Here is a 17,638-nt window from a genome sequence, read left to right on the forward strand (position 1 = left end):
ATAAAGACAAAATATTATAGAAGTCGTAGTCACAGCCAGATTAAAGTCGTAACAAACATCAGCGAACATGATGCTGAATATGAGCTGTCTAACTCGACCAATCTAACATGACTCACTCTGAAAAAAAATCAATCTAACCCAATCAATACAACGGACAATTACAAACCATAGTTTTGATCCACGTTGCCATGATTATTGACCCAAAACCCGACCAAACACAAAAAAAAAAACGATCTAAAGCCAAAAAACTGACCCAACCCGAAAAAACCACGTCAAACAGGTCTAATCTAATCCAGTTCCACATAAACTGCAGATAATCGGCCATAAAGGAAACCCTTAACATCCTCACCACCAAGAAACAGTAGGTTACATACAGTCAAACCCAGATATCAACGCAACAGATACCAACGCAATTTAAGCAGATATCAACGCAACAGATACCAACAGTAGGTTCCAACACCAGAAACCACACCTGCGAAAAGGGAGATCTTTGACAAAAGCATACTGACATGGGCACAGCATCACACAATTTAAGCAGATATCAACGCAACAGATACATGTAGCCGACAAGCACACATCACGGAATACGATTCAAGATTCTAGATAACCAAAACTGTTTGCCAACATCATCTCAGATGCACAAAGAGAAAAGCAAAAGGTGTTAATCCTCTGGTCGAGCCATTTGACTCAACCTTCTTCGCACCCACCAGTCTACCGATTAAACCAACTCTCTGCAAAGTCGACTACTGCATCTCCCTCCTACCATGCACCGCTGCTGCTGGAGGAAGCGCGGGAAAAAACGGCGACTCATGAAAACTGTAACCTTTCGGTTCTACCACCTATCCACCCCCCCCCCCCCCCTCCTTATTCTCACCACCCGTTGAGCTCTCTTCACTGCTGAGTCAGCCATCCATGACTTAGATCCACCCACGTCTGGAGATCCTGGACAGGTATGTTCAGAACGACAGGTGCGATGAGACCATCGCCTGGATCTTCTCCCACTCGAGCGGAAGGTCCATGTCGGGAGATGATAGCACGAGACTAGCTGCAACTGCGAGGGCGATGCCCACAAGGCTGCTCTTCAGGCAGGTGGAACTGCGCGTCAGCTTTCCAAGGATCACCTTGCAGTGCTTGTCTGCTTCTTTGATAGATGCCTGCTTTCCAGCATCTGTTGCTGACTCCAGCGCTGCCTCATTCTGCCATAGCAACAAATGTACACAAATTAGAAGTTTAAAACACAAGAATGTCTAGGGATGTGCTGTGATTAAATAATATTGCGTGCCATGGTAAAACCAGTACGCTTTAGCTGCCATATGATTCAGTGGGATCTGGAAAATGCCTAAAGTAACATAATATGTGCTCATTTTGGCATCATACCTTCTAAGGCACTTCACAACGTGACTTCAACATTTAAAAAACTATTCTTTTACTTTATTCAGAAGAGTAGCAAAAAAGTTGCACACAAAATAAAATGTGGACGACATTGGCATCTGAACTGTAAAAAGGTTGAAGTAAAAAAATAAAGGCAATTTATGAAGCAATCACTTGGCTTACCTTAGCCTTCAAGTTCTTCACTGTTGCCTTGAGAGCTTCAGAACTGAGCTTAGGAGACACATCCTTCCAATCAATCACAATTTTGCTCAGGACAGCAACACTGGCTTCAGTATTTTCAGGATAAATTCTTTCCTGAATAGTGAAAAAAAAACAAGCCACTTCAGGCACAACTTTCTTGCTCGGAGCTACAGTACACGGTCAAATGGACAAAAGACCACTCACCCACTGCTTGTAGGACTCTGCATTTTGTGTCAAGCACCAAATGAACACATCAACAGCCTCCCTGGTGAGCTCTGCATTGTCTGAATATGATATCACACCAGTAAGCTGATTAGATGTGTACCAAAACAAAGGCAAAAAGGAAATATATGATGTATAGTAAACTACTAAAACATTCTATGTCAACTCACTTTCTTGCATTGCTTTTGCACACAAAGGTAAAAGTTGCTGTGATGCTTGTTTCACAGTTTTAGAGCCAGGAGAACCGGCAAGAGCCAACTCCTTGATTGTTCGATAAGCTACTTCAAACCTTTCTGTAGCCTACAGAATTGCTTTAGGTCATCAGAGCATGACTCACGAATGTTTACTAAGAGGATCTCAGGGATGAGAAATAAACCTTCACCCGAGCACCAGAAACCGGAAATGTGGCTCTCATGAACAAGTCAAATGAAACAGGGGGAACTAGGCGTTCCCCCTTTCTAACAGCACCATTCAATAAGATAGAACGAGCTTTGGTGACAGATAAAATTCTACACACAAACAACATGAGGTGTTAGAACTACAAATATTTTCGAAATGTGTTAAAATAAAATCATGGTGCTCTATAATAGGGAGCACAGCAACACCATGATGTTACTAATTAGAGCTTTATACTAAGTGATACCTTTCAAGCAACTGCAAAACCAAATCTCTTGCAAGGGGATTCCCACTTGGCTTCGCACATAACGTGGGAAATAGAAAATGAGCCCAGCAAAACATGCCAGTCACTAGGTCACCTTGAGATGCCTGCGATAAGAAAAGAATTGGTACAACAAAATTATAAAATGGTAAAAAAATTGGGAAGCACAAGTAACTAGCACAAAGGTGCCAGGTAAAAGAGTACCTGAGCAATAAACCAGACAATGATGGGAAGCTTTTCCTGTCCAAGATATTTATTGTTTCCCATTATCTTTGGCATAACATTTACAAGTACATCAGGCTTTCTTCTTAAAGTCATGGCAAGAACAACAAAGATTGCAACCTGTTGTCATCAACAACCAGTCAAAAAATTAGCAGCAAAAAAGAAAAATGGAGCCATTCATCATTACAAATGAAAGGCCAACAGTTCAGCGTGAGTGTTGACCAAGATCGACTGGATCCCTGTTACTGGTGTCCGTCAGTAACGTTTTGTGCTAGTGTGTTTATAGATCATCTTGTGAAGAACAAATAGGTAGGTTGTGCAGATGTTATATTATTTTTAGGCTTTTAGCAATATGCCGACATCTCACATTTGTACATAGGAGTATGTGCTTTGTAGTGCCATACATCAAGTTCCAGATTGTGAAAATTTCAAATAGCCTGCTGTAGTTGTTCTCTAGATCTCTTTTCATGTGTACAAGTATTTAGATGTTACCATAATTATTTGGTCAGAGGATTGATTGTTTTTGTATTCTAATGTGGTTTTCGGTCATCATCTGATCCTAATTTTTTTTGCATTATTTGTATTCACGATTCTGATATATTGTTAATGTGAATTGTGATTCTCCAGTATGCAGTATGTGCCCTTTTTGCCGTTTATGTAAGGTGTTTATGAGTAGAATCAAATATTTGCCTTAGATCTTCCAAGACTATGGATCATATAGGTCCATCTATATGATAAATCTTAAGTTGTTGATCTTGGTCAACACTCACGCTAAATTGTTGGCCTTTCATTTGTAATGATGAATGGCTCCACCTTTCTTATTTGGAATATCTTAGCTCAAGTTGCAGATGAATAATGTGAATTAAACCAAACGTACATTTTCATCAGTTCACCTAGATGTTCAGAATAGTAGTCATTTCATATCCAACAAAAGAAATAAAATTTCAACTAGAATGTTATTTGTGTTTCGAAACATGTACATGTACATTATACATCCCAGGATGATAGTTAAAAGTCAGCATGGCATGAATGTTACCTGGGCCCTTGGAGACTGTTGGGCAACCTTCTTTGAACCCTTAGGTCCTGCTGATGGGCCTGACAATTCAGACATGATGCTATCTATACACCACAAAACAAAGTCTCCCAGGGCATCATAAGATCTTTGACTGATCCAATCACTCGCAGTCTTGATGACAGCCTCAGGAATATGGCACAGTGGGATCTGCTCGACACAGTAACTAGTTAAACGCACACAAAAAAATTGACCAAGAAAAAGAAATCAGAGGCATTATTATGTAAAATCTCGTAGTGTAATGTAAAAAACAATCATGCTCATGAAGCCAGAACAACAGTGCCAACTACTATCAGTATACAGAAACATTAATTACAAGCAGATAAGATTTTAGCATTGTAGAATTACATAATAACAAATCAATGTGACCCATGAAGGACTATAACTTCATCCTAATATAGAGAATGTTTCTTAAAAATATATGGTAATTAAATAACTTGATCCAGCAGTACACTGCAACACAATTGACTATAATAATAGGGTGTCCTCAAACACTTACCTCGGTTGGTTCTCTCAGTTCGTTAAGATACGACAAAAGTGTCATAACGGTTTCTCAAACCGAAGACATTAATGCATGGATTTTCCAAATTTTGGCACCAAGCATGAATCTCGAGTACATCACTACGTGCGACTACAGCACAGTAATGTAACATGAAAACATAAACCTCCTACAGACAGAAATTGCATCTAAGCACAATCTGAAAAAAAATGTATCACATGCATAAAAAGCCAAAGACTTAAATGTATGGATTTTCCAAATTTTGGTGCAAAACATAAATCCTAAATACATCACCATGTGTGGCTACAGGAGTACAGGACAGTAACATAACATAGACAGGAATTGCATCAAACGATAACTCACGTCAACCATCTTAGACACTGTTGATTCCTTGAACATCTTTGCCCATGCAAATTGGGATGCGCTTACAGCTACAAATGCCCGGCCAAAGTAATCAGCAAACCTCATGAGTTGAATGTCCTGTTGATTCTCGTATGATGACTGCACACAACAAATAATCAGAATATGCATACAGCAGAAGGTGTACCAACCTTTGGTAGGATCTACTCCTAGCACCAAAACCCAAAGCTCCCCGACATCCCATCTTTACATCCTAAAATTCGACTTTCAGGTAAAACAGATAGAATTTTGATTCAACTTGATCCAAAATCCCGTAGGACCTAGCATTTCGTCGGAATTTCATGAAGTCCAGCAAGATCCATTGCTAAACCCTATCCAGATCCGATCCCTAAGAAACGGACAAAACCTTCGATCCGGACCGTCGACCCAAGATCTGATTTTCAAGCAGGAACTCGACGGAGAGGAGAGGTTTTGATGCGGTGTTACCGAGATCTCGACGAGGTGCGCTGCGAGGTTCTCGGCGTCGATCAGGGCGGCAGCCTCGGCGACCGTCACCTTAGGCTTTTTAGGCTTCTTAGGCTTCTTCACCTCCCCCACCTGGCGCGGGGCGGTGGCCTCGTCGGAGTCGGAGTCGTCGGAGTAAGCGCCGCCTGTGACCGGGGCGATCCGCGCGTCGTCGAGGTCGGCCGCCCTGGATGCGAGCTGCTGCTGCAGCGCGCGGTGGCGCTCCTGGGAGCGCTTCTCGACGGCGTCGAAGACACCGGAGCCTTTGCCGTTGGCCTGCAGCGCCAGATCGGGAGCCATGGCGCGGGGTGGCTGATGCGCCTGCTTGCGGTGGCGCTTGGGGTACGACACCGTCTGCCAGCCGTGCGTGGGGTCGGAGGCGGCGGCCGCCACCGAGGAGGAGGAGGCACCCGCGACGTCTTCCATCGCCATAGATAGCACGCGCGCGCGGAGGGAAGGCAAGGGCGCAGGCTAGGTGTCCGGTGTTCTCTTTCTGATCTCCGAGAGGCGACGAGACGAGAAGCAAGGAAGGATGCTGTGACTGTGAGAGACGAGGACGAGGCAAGCCGAAAAAAACCGCCACGCAGCAGTAACGGTTTATCACCAGTAAACCGCTAAAAACTGGCAAAATCAATCGGTTTGGCCAATTCAAACTAAAGCAAAGTTAAAATGGGTTTTCCTGCAAAAACCAGTAGTAAACAGTCAAAAACCGCTGGTAAATCGCTTGAAACCGTCAATTTTCCACCAAAACAAACCGTTTTTTATGTTTTTTTTTAAAAAACAAAAAATGACAGGTTTGTTTATAATTTGCTCAATTCACGTTGAATCGTTTATTTTAATTGATCCACACAACATATGTTCACCAAAATGACATACCACATACATATGCAACCACAAACTCTAGTTCTCATGGAACAATCAACCATCGGACTCCACAATACTCAAATACAAGTACTTTTAGAGTTCTCCCACGACACATATGTCGACATATTTCACAATACTCATGTATTCAGTTAATCATAGTGATAGTACTCAGGCATGTGTGGAAGGATCGTGATATGGGTTCATTTTGTATACACAGTCCTGTACAAAAGGTATGAGATACATTAGTGAGAAAAAACAAGAACGACAAATAAATACTTATCGACGAAGCAAAAATAACATACTGGTCTGCTTGTAGTTATATGTGCATGCATGATGCATCTGGGCATGTCCCCCTCCGCTCTTTGCCAACGTCAAGGCGATAAGCTACATGCTGCCATCCTCCATGGCAATGAAGTCTAAGGTACCAAGGGTGATCTTGGTCCTAAGGAGGAGATTGTGAAAGTTGTCTAGAGGGGGGTGAATAGGCAAATCTGAAATTTATAAACTTTAAACACAACTACAAGCCGGGGTTAGCGTTAGAAATAAAATCGAGTCTGAAAGAGAGGACGAAAACAAATCAACCAAAGAAATAGAGCGGATGACACGGTGATTTGTTTTACCGAGGTTCGGTTCTTGCAAACCTACTCCCCGTTGAGGTGGTCACAAAGACCGGGTCTCCCCGTTGAGGTGGTCACAAAGACCGGGTCTCTTTCAACCCTTTCCCTCTCTCCACCGATCACTAAGACCAGCGAGCTTTTCTCCTCAATCAAATGGGTCACTTAGACCCCACAAGGACCACCACAACTTGGTGTCTCTTCCTTTGATTACAAAGGTGTTGAGAACAAGAAATGAGGAAGAAGAAAAGCGATCCAAGCGACAAGAACTCAAATGAACACAAATGTCTCTCTCTCTCTCACACACAAGTCACTAAGTCTTTGGAATGAGTTTGGGACTTGTAGAGGATGTGATCTCTTGTTTGTGTCTTGGAGTGAAGTATAGAGCTCTTGTATTGAATGCAATGGCTGAAAACTTGGATGCCTTGAAGTGTGGTGGTTGGGGGGTATTTATAGCCCCACCCACTAAAATGGCCGTTGGGGAGGATGTCTGTCGATGGGCGCACCGGACAGTCCGGTGTGCCAGCCATGTCACCCAACCGTTAGGGTTCGACCGTTGGAGCTCTGACAGCTGGGACCACCGGACAGTCCGATGGTGCACCGGACAGTCACTGTTCACTGTCCGGTGCACCTTCTGGCGCCTGCTTTGACTCCGTGCGTGCTGTCCTCGCACTGTTCATGCACTGTTCACCAGACGACCGTTGGCGTAGTAGTCGTTGCTCCGCATGGCACATCGGACAGTCCGGTGCTACACCGGACAATCTGGTCAATTATAGCGGAGTGGCTCTCCAAAAACCCGAAGCTGAGCAGTTCAGAGTTGATCTCCCTGGTGCACCGGACAGTCCGGTGCGCCAGACCAGGGCAGCCTTCGGTTGGTTTTGCTCCTTTCTTTTTGAACCCTATCTTGGACTTTTTATTGGTTTGTGTTGAACCTTTGGCACCTGTAGAACTTATAATCTAGAGCAAACTAGTTAGTCCAATTATTTGTGTTGGGCAATTCAACCACCAAAATCATTTAGGAAAAGGTTTGACCCTATTTCCCTTTCAATCTCCCCATTTTTGGTGATTGATGCCAACACAAACCAAAGCAAATATATAAGTGCAAAATTGAACTAGTTTGCATAAGGTAAGTGCAAAGGTTGCTTGGAATTAAACCAATATAAACTTTTATAAGATATGCATGTATTGCTTTCTTCTTATTTAACATTTTGGACCACGCTTGCACCACTAGTTTTGTTTTTGCAAATTCTTTGGAAAATTCTTTTCAAAATCCTTTTGCAAATAGTCAAAGCTATATGAATAAGATTGAAAGGAGCATTTTCAAGATTTGAAATTTTCTCCCCCTATTTCAAATGCTTTTCCTTTGACTAAACAAAACTCCCCCTTAATGTAATTCTCCTCTTAGTGTTCAAGAGGGTTTTTTCAAATTGAAAGAGGATCAAATATTTTAGATACCAATTTTTGAAAAACTCCTCCCTTAAAATATAGATACCAAATGAGATAGAATTTCTTATAGGAATACTAATTTGAAAGATATCAATTGAAAACAACTTTGTTTCGAAAAATTTTGAAATTGGTGTGGTGGTGCGATTCTTTTGCTTTGGGCTAATACTCTCTCCCCCTTTGGCATTAATCGCCAAAAACGGAGACTTTAGAGCCCTTTTACTTTCTCCCCAATGGTATTAGTAATGAATATGAGTGAAGATTATACCAAAGTGGAGAGCGATGCGGAGTGACGGCAAAGGGTAAATAATACCGGTAGAGTGGAAGCCTTGTCTTCGCCGAAGACTCCATTTCCCTTTCAATCTATGACTTAGCATAAGAATTTTCTTGAAAACACATTAGTCATAGCACATGAAAGAGATATGATCAAAGGTATATAAATGAGCTATGTGTGCAAAATATCAATAAAAATTCCGAGAATCAAGAATGTTTAGCTCATTCCTAAGTTTGGTAAAGGGTTTCTCATCTAGTGGTTTGGTAAAGATATCGACTAATTGTTCTTTGGTGCTAACATAAGCAATCTCGATATCCCCCTATGTTGGTGATCCCTCAAAAAGTGATACTAAATGGCTATGTGCTTAGTGCGGCTGTGTTCAACGGGATTGTCTGCCATGCGGATTGCACTCTCATTATCACATAGGAGAGGGACTTTGGTTAATTTGTAGTCATAGTCCCTAAAGGTTTGTCTCATCCAAAGCAATTGCGCGCAACAATGGCCTGTGGCAATGTACTCGGCTTCAGCGGTAGAAAGAGCTACTGAATTTTGTTTCTTTGAAGCCCAAGACACCAGGGATCTCCCAAGAACTGACAAGTCCCTGATGTGCTCTTTCTATCAATTTTACACCCTGCCCAATCAGCATCTGAATAACCTATTAAATCAAAGGTGGATCCCTTGGGGTACCAAAGACCAAACTTAGGTGTATGAACTAAATATCTCAAGATTCGTTTCACGGCCCTAAGGTGAACTTCCTTAGGATCGGCTTGGAATCTTGCACACATGCATACAGAAAGCATAATATCCGGTCGAGATGCACATAAATTGTCACACCCGGGTTTCGGGGCACCAAGACCCGGGCGCAAACATAATCACCAGGTGTGCTGGGACCAAGTCTCACACATATGATGAATCATGGCACAGGATCGAATGTCACAACTTTACTATATAATAAGAGTTCTATACAAAATAAATAATTACTTACATTATAAGGAGACAACGGTCCAGCAACCCAAAGTTGACTGGGAGACGACGACCTAGACCTCTCATGAACACATCTCAGCATCCTCCACACGCCTCATCTTGCGGTACCTGTTCTTGACCTATGGGGGTGTGAGACAGCAAGAGTGAGCTCACATATGTTCATCGCTCAACAAGTTATGAGGAATAATGTGCATGAACTCGCCAAAGGTGGGAGCTCACGTGAAGTGTAAGGCTTACCAAAGAGGATGGTTAGAGTTGAGCATTGCTTTTAAAGTTCGTCAAAATTTTATTAGCAGTTACTAAGTATAAGTAAATACTAACCCAATTAAGTAGTAGAACAAAAATAACAACATCACCTGCGATGCAATGCATATGACAAATTGAATTCAGTTCCATAAATTAATCATGTGAGGGTCCGAGCTGCTCATGACTGTGAGCACGGCTAGTATACCAGTTTTACACTCTGCAGAGGTTGCACATCTTTACCCACAAGTCATGTTACCCATCTGCCAAGGGATCGCGACTTCCCATACACCTCTACCGAGGAGGCGAGGCAGGGTAACACTACGAGGCCTTTACAAAGTTCCACTAGCTTCAGAAAACCCGCTACAGTTTATAGGAAGCTTCAATGCAGGGATCCCTTGCCTGACCGCCATCGCAGCAAAATCAACCAAGGACCTCCCTACACTGACCACTCCCCTACTGCCCTTGCCCCTTTCGGGTAAGGTAGTCCTCCACTAGCTTTCCTAATTAATCAGCCAAGGGCGTCCATAAACCCTTGTGGCCTTGTGGTAGCACTATTTTCCCGGGTGGTCGCTCCATGTTCCAATTAACATAATGATCTTATCATGAACAGTAATAATAAACAGATAATAAAAGTGTGATCATGAATAATGTATCTTCATACCCAAAACCACATAAAGCACTAGCAAGTACTACCCAAAAAGTTCAGTGGTAAACAAGGTATAAAGATAGACAAACTAGGGTAACCTATTGGGTCCCATCAAAATTAACCTATGCAGATCATTATGATTAATCAGAACATGGCTGGGTAAAAAGAAGTGATCAAGGGCACAACTTGCCTGACACTTGAGATTCCAGGTACCAACTTGCTCTTCAGGTGATACGTGTTCTCACTACTAAACGTAGCAATACAGACAAACATGGTATATGCAAAATTAACATCACACCAAACATAAGAACCAAAATATATATTAATAATCTACATAATACAATAAAATCATAGAAATAGGAATCATTAATTTTAGAATTATAGATTTTAAGTTATGAATTTATGAGTGTTTTATGTGTTTTGCACAAGATTAAATAGGATATAAATTTTATTGTGACATTCATGACAAAACAGTGGTACTAAATGATAAACAATAATATTACAAAATTATAGGAATTTGAATGTATTAATTTGGACTTCATATGAATTTTCTATGGATTATACAAGTTTTACAATTATTTTTATACCCAAAATCAATTTCTAAATATCTTTTTTCTGTTTTCTTTAATTCCTGGATTGGGCGCACTAATACAGAGGAAGTCAGGGTTTAACTCACAAAATATCCCAGACTCAGCCTTACCCGAGCTGGACTGCGGGTTGTTTACGAAAACGAGAAGGGGCTCTTTTGAAAAACGGCCAGGACCGAAGGGGTAAGATTGCGTTTGAGCCGTCCGATCCAACACCAGCGGACCAGATTAGTCCGAACGGACGCCAACAGACAACGCTCGGATCTAAGATCAAGGGCATGGATTTAAAGAAGCCGAGATCACCCTGGATCCATCCGATCCACGACACACGACCACGATTCTATTAGGTGAAAGGAACGCCTGATCAGATCGTGGCCACCCATCTGAGAATCGACGACTGAAAGTGCATTCATCCCTTTTGTGAGTTTTGGTGATTTGGATAACAACACATTTAAAGGTCTAACAAGTTTGCTAAGTGTTGAACAGGAAATTCAGTATGATGAACATACTTGAATAGTGTATAATGATCAGTGAACAAGGTTCAACACAAGGTGAAATAACCAGTGAGACAATGCAAATGGATATAATATGGTCTCTATATTGGTTTGAATATATGGACAAGTCCTGAGAAATCACTATGCATAAATATGATCATAATAGAGGTTGAAGTGATTAAGAGGATTGGTCAAGCCAAAGTGAATAAGATATGAGGAATCGTGAATTGGCTTGACCATATTATTATTAGTCCATATATGAATATATGAGAATCAAACTAAAGCTTGATTAATCTTAATAGTTATATCTAGAAGACATTCAAGCAAGGTTCACAATATTGAAGAAATGATTCTCTTAATGGATGCTCAATAGGATGTGACTCAAGAATGGCTTGATAGGGTGAAGATAGCAAGGAAAGGGCTTCGAGGAACTAAGCGAAGGTGAAGGCCAAGCGACGGCTTGTAGACCGAGGTACCATGGCTAAGGTGAAGAAGAGAGTACTTGCACTAAGTCGATGAACTAATCAGCTATGAAGAGTTACAACATGTTGATGCATCAGTAAGGTGACTTGAAGCCATGATTTGAACTCATATAAGGTGATATGGTACAAGTCACAGGGTTTGATTTGAGTTTGCTTCAAAAGGTGAGACAAAGATGTTTGTGATCCTTATGAAGCAATGCCATGGAGAAATCACACATGAGACACCAATGACTCAAGGAGTTTACTTCATTTTATTTTATTTAACTTGAGTATAGGAATCGTCGTACTATAAAGGGGGATCCAAAAAGAAGGTTGGTGTTTGCCAAAGCTCAAACCTCTCTATTCAAAAGCTATTTATGAAAAGCAAAAATCTCTTTATCGTTCTATGGTTGACCATGGTTAGGTTTGAGAAACCTAGAGTGTTCTTGCTGAAAAGCAGCTGAACTTGTTCAGCTGCAGCTGAGCTTTTCAGCTGAGCTGGACTTCAGCTGAGCTGAGCTCCTTCAGCTGCAGCTGAGCTTTTCAGCTGAGCTGGACTTCAGCTGAGCTGAGCTTCTTCAGCTACAGCTGAGCTTTTCAGCTGAGCTGAACTTCAGCTGAGTTGAGCTTCTTCAGCTGCAGCTGAGCTTTTCAGCTGGGCTGAACTTCAGCTGAACTCAACTTCAGCTGTAAATCTCTTTGACCATACACCAGCTGAACTTGCCTCTGGGCAGTTGAGCTGGGGTTTTCTCTCCTAAACTCTCTGGTCAAGACCGGTTGAACTGGTCCTGAGGGGCAGTTCAGCTGGTCTCTGACCCCTCTGACCTCTGATCTGCAGTCTGCCAGTCAGACTGGCAAACAGGTCGCCAGGAGCTGTCAGGGGCGGTTCAACCACCCCCCCCTGGGCGGTTCAACTGGTTTTGGTCAACTTTGACCAGTCTGCGGTCAGTCTGCGCGTCAGTCTGCCAGTCAGACTGGCAGACAGGCTGCCAGGCCTGCCAGGGGAGGCTCAACCGCCCTAGGGGGAGGTTCAACCGGTCTCAGGCAGAAAAATCTGCCCAACGGCTAGTTTTGAGCTCCACCTAGATATACTACCTCCTACCTCTCTCCCCAAAGTAGTGAGCACGATTTGAACTCCATTTCTAACCCAAGAAACACCTCCCTCTCTCTCTCACACATCTCTTGCCTCTCCCATTTCAAATCTTTGGAGAGAAATCTTTGAGTGAGCTTGAGAGCTGCGGTTTTGTGCTTCATCTCTAAATCTCTCTTGCTCTTCTTCTTCATTCGAGCTTTGGTACTACATCGAGTTCTTTGTGGATTCATTACTCTTGGAGCTTCTAGCTCCTAGACGACTAGGTGTCTCTTGTGAGTCTCCAAATCTTGTGGAAGACCACAAGAAAGTTTGTATTACCCGCTCGTTTGAGCAAAGATTATTGTGTGAGCTTGACCTTTGTGGTCGGCAAAGGGAGGATTAGGGTTGAAAGAGACCCGGCTCTTTGTGGGCGCCTCAACGAGGAAGTAGGGCACCTTTTGTGGTGTGACCGAACCTCGGGATAAATCTTGTGTCTCTTGTGTTCTTGTTCATTGTGTTTGTTTGTGTTCTTCGTTCTCTCACCATTCCGTAAAAGATTTGTTTATATCTTTTTGGTGTGTGGATTTTGAGAAGTGCCCTTCTCAGATCTACTACTTTGAACCCTGTGGATCATTTAGAACATCTCATTTCCAAAGTTAACTGGGTGAATTTCGAGATCAATTCAGTTTTACCCAGTTTGCTTCTAGTTTTTGTTGAAAAAGTTTTAACTTGCCTATTCACCCCCCCTCTAGGCAACTTTCAATTGGTATCAGAGCCTAATCCTCGTTCTAACGCTTAACCGCGTGAGGAAAAGATCATGTCGGGGGGACTAAGAAACGAAAGTGCTTCTAAGCTTGAAAAAGTTGAGGTTGCCTCGACTTTATCTTTTGGTGCAGATGTTGATCCTAGGGCAATAGATCTTGCCATGAGAATCGCCGAAAGGATGTTCCTCAAAATGAAGGAAGATGAGGCGAAGAACAAAGTTGAAGAAGAAAATGATCGATGGAGACCAAACGACGAATCCACCTCTTCACAAGGTTCGTCTTTCAAATCCACTTCTCATATGTGCTTTATTGCTAATGGGAGTGACAGTGAAAGCGAAAGTGAGGATGAGGAGGAGCAAGAAAGTGATAGTGAAGATGAGGATGATCTTCAACAATTCTTCGCTGAGCTAAGCAAGAAACATCGGATGAGCTTGCTCAAACTCATGAAAAGAGCGGAAGAACAAAAAGAAATGCTTCATAAGCAAGAAGACTTCCTCATCAGAAAAATCGAAGACTTAGAGAAGTTGACCAAAGAGCATGAGAAGCTAAAGTGCTCTCATGATGATTTGGTCCAAAGGTATGAAGACATTTCAATTGAGCAAATTAAAGTTGTTAATCATTCATCATATATTGCTCAATTAGAAAATAAAAATGCTATGTTCAAGAACACGATAGAAAGGCTAAATATTGAAAATCTAGCTTTGCAAGAAAAACATGATATGCTTGTGTGCTCTCATAATAAATTTATGGATTCACATATCATGTTAGAAATGGCTCATGAGGTTGTGTTAACTAATTTGAAATCATACCAACCTCACATATGCACATGTACTCAAGTAGAAACTATATTATCATGTGCTAACAAATGTTACTCTCAAGAAAGCCAATCGTCCATTGAGCTAGAAATTTCAGGAACTAGTGATATTTCTATCACACAAGAAAATAAAGAGCTCAAGGAAGAAGTTGGAAGGCAAAGAAGGAGCTTAACTCTTTTGAAGGGAAAGTGTCATGCTCAACCTTCTCAAGATAACCGTGATAATATGGTGAAAAAGCTTGAGAAGGGGACAACCGTAGCATGCACAAAACCCCTTCAAAAGAATACTAAGCTTTCCAAGAAAGTCATGAGCAAACGTCAAGATAAGAAATCCAAAGCTCATGACAAGTGCCTCAACCACGTCTCCACATGCTCCACACAAGGTAACAAACAAGCCACTCTTCCAAATAAGAGAAGATGCACTAGAAAGTGTTATCAATGTCATGAGAAGGGACATGAGATTAAGTCATGTCCCTACATAAAAGATAGTGGCTTAACTTTAGAAAGAAAGAGGCTCACTAACCATGTAGCAAACAAGAAGCAAGGCAAGAAGGAGTCTTGCAAAATTAAAAATCAAATTTGCTACACTTGCCGAAGAAAGGGACACCTATGCAAGGATTGTCCCATGAGTAAGTATCCTAAGTCTACCATGTCAATTCATTCATATTCGCTTAGGAGACCCAAAAATGACATTTGTGCTAGAAATGTAATTAGTTCACCTAAAACTAGCACAAAGGCCATTTGGGTGCCTAAGTACTTGTTAGCTAACCTTGGTGGACCCATCCAAAGATGGGTACCAAAATGTACTTAATAAGTTTTGCAGGTACCCGGAGATGATATGAAGCTTTGGGGTGCTTGAGCAGTTTAACTCAATTCTTATCTCCAGCTATCAATCTTACATTGTCTATCCTTTAAGATTGACCCAAAGATGAATTGAGTTGTTATATCACTAACTTCATATTCATCTCTAGCAAGAACTTGTGTTGTAGGGAATAAGGATTAACCTTTGTGGGAATCAAGCAAAAGGCCCATAACCAAGTGATATCCAAAGGATGGTAACAATTAATTCTTAAGTGCACATTGCTTTTAATTAGTATATTCCTTTGTGTCTTTTGTAGCCACATAGGAAAATGAAGTACTTGAGAATGAACTTAAAAGATTTTACCTTGCCTTGGAAAAGATCCAATTATATGGTAGATTGCAAGTTCATATTTTTATATTATGACAATCTACATGCTTTAAATTGGTTGTATGTATCTTGTGACATATTTCAAGTTAATCATCATATTATTGCCATGACCTAGACATAAAGAGTATTATCCCATGTTCTTAAATGAATAGAGTGCTAAGTAAGAAATTCAAATTCTTAAAGCACTTATCAAAAGGGGAATTCTCTATATGACTAGAGTTGTGAGACTAATGTTTTTATCTGAGTGATTTATATAGTTTCACAACATGAGAATGTGTTTCCCAAATGGAGTGTGCCATTCAACATTCAAAGAAGATCGAACCAATACTATGTGATGTATTCATTCTTGTTTAAATTGGTTTTGAGTCTTCTCCATTAATCACTCACCATGCTATGAATTAAACTTGCCATGTAAACTTAATTAAATAATCATGCTTTGTTCACCTTGTTTAATTTTGGTGTTATGCATGATGCTTGTAAGGGCAATTTAGTTCATATCATGAGGTTTCCTTATTTTAGTAACCTTCTTGTCATTCATATACTAGAGGTTTCTAAATAGGAAACTATTGCTTGTGTTTCTAATGCAATCTCTTTTAAGCTATTTCATGGAAATTCATAAGTAGAGATTGTGCTCTTTCATTTGGTAAAATCACAAGCATTAAAGGTTAATCTTCACCTAAAAGAAAGATTAGGAATGCTCAAGGCAAAGGTATGGAACAAATTGCTTCAATTGGTAGTTGATCAATAGTAGTTCCTTTCAAGTGGCATTCTTTCAATTAGTAATAATATATTCTATGGAAAGGAATGTCAATATGAAGGTTAAATTCCTTTTGGCTTAAATTTGTAAATTAATGCATATTGTGAATTCATTGCTCCATGTGCATTAACTTAAAAGGAATTTAATTTATGCCTTTACGCCTCATAAATGATGATTTGTTTGCCATTCATATATAGATATCATCATTCATTAAATACTTCCTTGTACTACTAATACCTCTTTTCAAAGTGTTTTATCGACTAGTTTTAAAAGGAAAAGAGATAACAAAGAAGGAAGTCTCCACAAATGATGAAAAGAAGAATACTAAGGTGACACCACCACAGGTAGTAAGATCTATCAAATTGGTATAATAAATGGTACATTCTATATGGTGGTAAGTATTCTTAGGCATAAGTTAATTCATTGCAAATTTGTCATGCCTTGACCATGATATGTAATGTACTCCTCATGAGACTCTTAACTGAATTGAAAGTGCATGTGGTAAGTCATTCAAATACTTGATGCACATATCTAGTGGGAGAACATTATATATATTGTGTCGTAGAGAATAAGTTTCCCTTGAGTAAGCTATACTAAGACAATCCAAATTGGTAAATTTGTATCTCATTCATATGGATTGTAATCTTTATTTTCTAAATAGCTACTCTTGATGCAGTTTAAAATTCTCTTATCGTTAATTCTAAAAGTGCATAAGAATCTTTTTGTTGATATTCATCACATACATATGCACTAACATGGATATGATTTTTAAACTGTAAAAGGTACAATTAGTGATCCATACTCTCTAAATTTTGGAAACCCATATTTTGATATCTTAGAAATCTACTTCAATCGATATCCATATGCTTCACATTGAATTGGATCACTAAGTTGTAAATTACATGCATAACTTGTCTTTATGATATGAATGCTTGTGCGACTAACCATGATAAGCTAGGTGCACCCAAGGTCAAGCTAGGTTCATCATCAAGAAGGCAACACAATGATGTATCAAGAAAAGGAGAAAAGGCTCCTATTCTCAACTCTAGCTTTTATCTATGTGATTAAATATTGACTTGAAACCATGTGAGATGGTTGTCAAGTATATGTGGGTGCCTACACAAAGAGAAAGGCCACAATAAGAAATGTGTGGGTACCCAAGGCTCTTACTACTAATCTCAAAGGACCCAATTCAAATTGGGTACCAAAATACGAAGCTTAAATTTGTTTTGCAGGATCACTCCTTAAATGGATCAAGCTGGGTGTTCGATAATGGATGTATAAATCATATTTGGAGATAGTAGCAAGGGTGGTAACAAC

General features: G+C 40.6%; 1 protein-coding gene across 1 annotated transcript; it reads right to left on the reverse strand.

Moving 5' to 3' along the window:
- Positions 1–510: 510 nt before the first annotated feature.
- Positions 511–5,700, reverse strand: LOC103634783 (transmembrane protein 214-A). Its single transcript, XM_020543431.3, has 10 exons — positions 5,092–5,700; positions 4,609–4,746; positions 3,711–3,896; positions 2,657–2,794; positions 2,438–2,559; positions 2,171–2,303; positions 1,965–2,094; positions 1,777–1,856; positions 1,555–1,686; positions 511–1,196 (listed from the first exon to the last, which is right to left on the reverse strand). Exons 1-10 carry the CDS (start codon positions 5,539–5,541, stop codon positions 957–959), a joined length of 1,749 nt encoding a protein of 582 aa, XP_020399020.1. The 5' UTR covers positions 5,542–5,700; the 3' UTR covers positions 511–956.
- Between the last annotated feature and the right edge of the window lie 11,938 nt (positions 5,701–17,638).

This window comes from Zea mays, chromosome 8, assembly GCF_902167145.1.
Source record: "Zea mays cultivar B73 chromosome 8, Zm-B73-REFERENCE-NAM-5.0, whole genome shotgun sequence".
In the NCBI taxonomy this organism is placed as follows: domain Eukaryota; kingdom Viridiplantae; phylum Streptophyta; class Magnoliopsida; order Poales; family Poaceae; genus Zea; species Zea mays.

What these genes read in the sequence shown, in the direction of transcription:
- LOC103634783 (XM_020543431.3), bottom strand. Translation starts at nt 5,541, where the DNA reads ATGGCGATGGAAGACGTCGCGGGTGCCTCCTCCTCCTCGGTGGCGGCC. An exon ending in CGCACCTCGTCGAGATCTCG is followed by an intron (nt 4,747 to 5,091) that starts GTAACACCGCAT and finishes TGTTGTGTGCAG; the next exon opens with TCATCATACGAGAATCAACA. An exon ending in AACAGTCTCCAAGGGCCCAG is followed by an intron (nt 2,795 to 3,710) that starts GTAACATTCATG and finishes TGATGACAACAG; the next exon opens with GTTGCAATCTTTGTTGTTCT.